Source organism: Otolemur garnettii, unplaced genomic scaffold (genome assembly GCF_000181295.1).
Source record: "Otolemur garnettii isolate 467f Iridium unplaced genomic scaffold, OtoGar3 scaffold00039, whole genome shotgun sequence".
In the NCBI taxonomy this organism is placed as follows: domain Eukaryota; kingdom Metazoa; phylum Chordata; class Mammalia; order Primates; family Galagidae; genus Otolemur; species Otolemur garnettii.
The window spans coordinates 14,443,679-14,448,609 of NW_003852434.1; the positions used below are offsets into that span (position 1 = coordinate 14,443,679).

At 39.8% G+C, this 4,931-nt stretch overlaps 1 protein-coding gene across 1 annotated transcript in view; it reads right to left on the bottom strand.

The window, feature by feature from the left end:
• Positions 1 to 4,628, bottom strand: part of ALB (albumin) — an 18,367-nt gene extending 13,739 nt beyond the window's left edge. The window contains exons 1-4 of the mRNA XM_003790089.3: positions 4,468 to 4,628; positions 3,728 to 3,785; positions 2,615 to 2,747; positions 332 to 543 (exon numbers count right to left, since the gene is read on the bottom strand). Coding sequence (XP_003790137.1) covers positions 332 to 543; positions 2,615 to 2,747; positions 3,728 to 3,785; positions 4,468 to 4,546 — 482 coding nt within the window. The 5' untranslated portion in view covers positions 4,547 to 4,628. The remainder of the gene's footprint in view (positions 1 to 331; positions 544 to 2,614; positions 2,748 to 3,727; positions 3,786 to 4,467) is intronic.
• Between the last annotated feature and the right edge of the window lie 303 nt (positions 4,629 to 4,931).

The window sequence follows — 4,931 nt, forward strand, 5'->3', positions numbered from 1 at the left end:
ACAGAGTCTTACTCTCTTGCCCTGGGTAGAGTCCTGTGGCATCATAGCTCACGGCAACCTCAAACTCTGGGGCTTGAGCGATTCTCCTGCCTCAGCCTCCTGAGTAGTTGAGACTATGGGCACCCCCCAGAACCCCTGACTAGTTTTTTTTTTTTTTTTCCTTATTTTTAGTAGAGATGGAATCTTGCTCCAGCTCAGGCTGGTCACCAACTCCTGAGCTCAGGTGATCCACCTGCCTTGGCCTCCCAGAGTGCTGGTATTACAGGTGTGAGCCACCATGGCCGAGTATTCTATAATTTTTAATTTTGAAGGATAAACATCTAATACTTACTGTCCCAAAAAGGTCTTTTCATTGTCCTGAAAGGAGGTGCACATCACATCAACCTCTGGTCTCACCAGTGGAGGGAGGTCGGGCTTGTCATCCTTGTGGTCCAGGAAGCACTGGTTCCTCTCGGGCTCCTGCTTGGCGCAGCAGTCAGCCATCTCACCATACTTCTCACGAAGACTGGCCACTGTGCACAGTTTGTCTCCTAGCAGAGTGTGCTAAGGGGAGAGAGCAGCCTTCAGATCTCTGGGGAGCACTCTGTGTTCCTCACAGTCAACGGACAGCAGAGGAAAGTTGACATTCTTGTAAAAGCTTGGTTAGGAGATCACATCATATTCTGCTCCTCTTCCCACACCATGCTTAGAGTGTCCATTGATTTGACCATCTCTGTATAATTCCCATGAGAATTAACTGTTACATTACTTATGGTGGATAAAACAAAAGGGCATAAAGACCATTAAAGCCTTCGGGAATGTTACATCCTCTTATTTCCAAACCTGACAGTAAAGGCTAGGAGAGGAATCGTTGTAACAAACATCAGGAGAAAATCAGCATCTAAGAGGCAGATGAACTTGCCCTGTGCAGAAAGAGCTTCAGGTAGTTTCTCCTGTGACCTGCTGCTTTTGGAGGGATCCAATTTTTTAGACGATAACACAATCTACTATACGGGATGGACATAAAGTTCGTCCATAAACTATTTTATTTAAAATAGTTTAACATAGTAAATTGCACGTGAACTTTATGTCCACCCTGTATATTGGTGCTGTATTCAAATAGAGATTTCATTTTTATTCTAGAAATGTTTAGTCAAAGCACTTTCCAGGAGATGAATTCCTTCCTTTCTCATTCATCTTCATTATGAAAGTAATTCTAACCCCAGGGAAAATACACTGCTCTAGACAGAATTTATTAATTATTCAAAAAATGCATTTTTAAAACTCTTGTTTGTAGAATCGTACTGCTGTGTGAAGTTAAATCACTGATTCTACCACAAAGGAGAGGTAGATAGCAAGCAGGTAAAAGGCTCCAGTGACAAAGAGAAACTGTCCTCGCCACCAGAGAGGTGTGAATAGATTAAGTGGCAACAGGAGGATAGAACCATCCTTGTTCTAAAGACCAATCTGTAAATACCAAAAGTTCAAAGTTCTTCAAAATGACTAAGTACTTTGCTGTTTTTGTTGAATGTAAAAATATGAATATCTGTAAAATGAGGTATATACAGCAGTTCTATTATTGTGCCCAGGTAACAAAATTAGCACAGAAATCAATGGGTGCTTTCTGAGAAAAACCAGGTTGCCAGGCTGAGACGTGGCACTGCAGCTTGCTCACAGCACTCAGGGCACGGGACGAGCTCCTGAACGCCCAGCAACACACAACTGCATAGAGAACATGTGGGATCTACACGTACAATGGCACGTTACTTACGGTGGATAAAGAGCCTGAAAGAGAAGGAAATTCTGTACCATGCAATAACACAGAGGAACCTGGAGGACATTTTGCTAAGTGAAATAAACCAATCACAAAAAGACAAATATTGTATTATTCCCCTTATATGAGGTATCTAAAATCGTCAAATTCACGGAATGAAAGAATGGAATGCCAGGGGCAGGTGAGGAGATGGAGATCTGCTAATCAATGGGCATGAAGTTTCAGTAAAGCAAGATGAGTCAGCTGTTCAACATTGTACCTGCAGTCAACAGTGAGGTATCGTACACTTAAAAATTTTGGGTTAGGAGGGTCGATCTCACGTTGTTAAGTACTCTTACCACAAAAATAAATGAACAGGAGCAGGGGAGAAGGGGAGGGAACAATGTTCTCCCACTTGATGGGCACATGTGGGGTGTAAGGCACACCTTTTGGGTACAGGACACAGCTACAAGAGGGACTCTTACCTAACAAATGCGAATACTGTAACCTAGTTGTTTGTGCCCTCACATTAACCTGAAATAAAAATAAATAAATATATTCTATCACTATGAGCCTCTGTGAAGAGAAGCCAAGCTCAAAATTTTGAAAAGATCATCTTACAAATGACATGCTGGCATCTAAATATGCTGACTGCTGGGTGTGTCTCAGTGAAGAGACACATTCACAACTGTTGACACAGCTAGAACATCTCTGTCCCAGAAGAAACTCTGGCTTGTCAGGCGATGGGCAACTTTTAAGTGTTGCTTGCATATATGGTCATTTAATAATAGTTGAGCAATTTTTAAAAGAATTTTTTCCCCCTTAAAACACCTGGGGAACTTGGAAGAAGAGGGAGAACCCCCAAGCTCAGAGTGTACTCACAAGGGACTTGTCACAGTTTTCAGCTGACTCATCAGCAGCGCAGGTCTTTGCAAATTCAGTTACTTCATTCACTAATTTTACGTGATCTTCAAAGGGACACTTCTGTAGAAACTGAGAAAAGGTAACCAGCACCCTGGAACAAAGGACATGGAAAGATGTAGCATAACGAGGCTTTAACATAAAGCAGGTGGCACGCGTCTTTTTCATTGCTATCCAGAAAGTCTGCTCATATCAAGTTTCACCCCAGGCCTAACCAGCGATATGCCTTCTTAGGCAAAGAAAACACATATTTCTTCAATATATATTTTTAAATTTCTTCAGAGTTTGAAATACATATATGTGAGTGTTCCCACAGAGTGCCTGCCTGTAAACGAGATGCAAACTAAATAGATGTGATCATCAAGACAAGCATCACACAGGTCCTTTGAATTATTTAAAACAAAAAACAGGAAAGCGGGGAGCTGGAAGGGGGAAGGGTGTGCACCCTAGTGGGCACAATGTCAGGGTGCACGGCACACCTCCTGGTTGCCAGACACAACTGCACAGGCACTTTACTTAACAAACGCAAACATTGTCATAATCATTTGTACTCGCGTATTAATCTGAAATTCAAAACAAACCCCACACACCTCTTTGAATTAGGCTGTAGGTTGAGACTGACTGTTAAAAAACAAATGATTTTCCCCTTTTTTATTAGATTTAGAAAATATTCAAATGTTCCCAAGAAACCACAGGTAATTTGCTGCAAGGAGTATGTAGCGCGTAGTAAAGGCCTTCCCACCAGCAGGTTGTGAAGAGCTCCAGGGCCGCACGCACAGCCCAGTGGCCATCAGCCACATGTGGTTATATGAACTCAAATTCTTTAAAATTAAATGCAATTTAAATTTCTGTTCCTGTCTCACACTCCCTTGTTCAAAGTATTCGGTATCCACGTGTGTTCGGTGGCCTCGTATTGGACAGCGCTGATAGGGAACATTTTCCTCAATACAGACACTCCTGTTGGACAGCACTGTTACAGAGCCTGACTCCCGCCACTCGGGAGCGCAAGGACTTTGGAGCAATAACCAATGCTGTTAGAAATATGAAATTAGATTCTTCAATATTTTAACTTACAGAGCTTTGAAATGTTCTTCTCCCAAATCATTGTACCGATGAGCAAGCTCACTCTTGTCTTGGAGGAGAAAAAGAAAAAACAAAAGATTCCAGTGAATACTAAAGAAAACAAGTTATGATGCTGCATTTTATATTTTTTTCCATTTGATTTACATTATTTATTGGCTTCAAAATGTTGGGCTCTGATGCCTACAGAAAATCTTAGAATGACGGTGAACTATTTCTTATGTATCTAAACAGAACTATTGAATCATCAAGAATACTATTTTTAAATTATTAAATATTTATAGCTTGATATTCAAAGTTGGTCAGATCTAATGCTCTTGTAGTATCTACTAAGCCTCTGAAATGAAATAAATGTAAATAAAAAGTTCTACTTACAAGATTAACCACGCAGGTTTTGTGTTTTTTAATAAAGCGTGGCGCAACAGATGGGCCTTTGAGATGTTATGAATTTTATCTCCAACGCTATCCTGCGAAATTTAAGTCACTCTGCCTACAGTTATTTTACACGCAGAAGAAAATTACAGTCACCAAACTATTCTCACCATTGTTTCCTAGATATTTGAAATATCCTAAAGAGATAACCTCGTAAGTCTTCACGAATACAAAGTATCATCACATTATATAAATTAAATGCTAAAGGAAAACCTAATTCTTTAAAGAGGTAGGGTTTACTAAGCTTTCTTTTACTAAGAAAGTAAAATGGAAGTTGAACAATAGAAAAATAAAACTCTTACGCGTATCTCGACGAAACACACCCCTGGAATAAGCAGAGCTGAAGAGAAAGAGAAGCGAGATAAAAGTTACCCACTTCATTGTGCCAAAGGCGTGTGGGCTTGATAGAGGAGAAAAGATAGGACAAATGGAAGGAAATTAGCACTAATATACTTCTTTAACCAATAAATGTAGATTATTAACTAGACTCATCTTTGAATTTCATTGGCTCCCCACTGGTTGCAAAATTCATAATGGCCTTGCCAAAAAAATTGTTTGACTTAATCCCTTGCACATATTTGCCATCTGGATCTGTTTTCTTCACAAGACCTTGTCAATTCATTAAAGTTATGTAAAACTTCTTATCAAATTTTACATAAGAGTTTAAACGATCTGTACCTATTATTCATTACCATGTTCTTTATCTGCAGTTTCCCATTTGAACATTTTAGTTTTCAATGTTTACAAAAATGTAACCAAATCAATG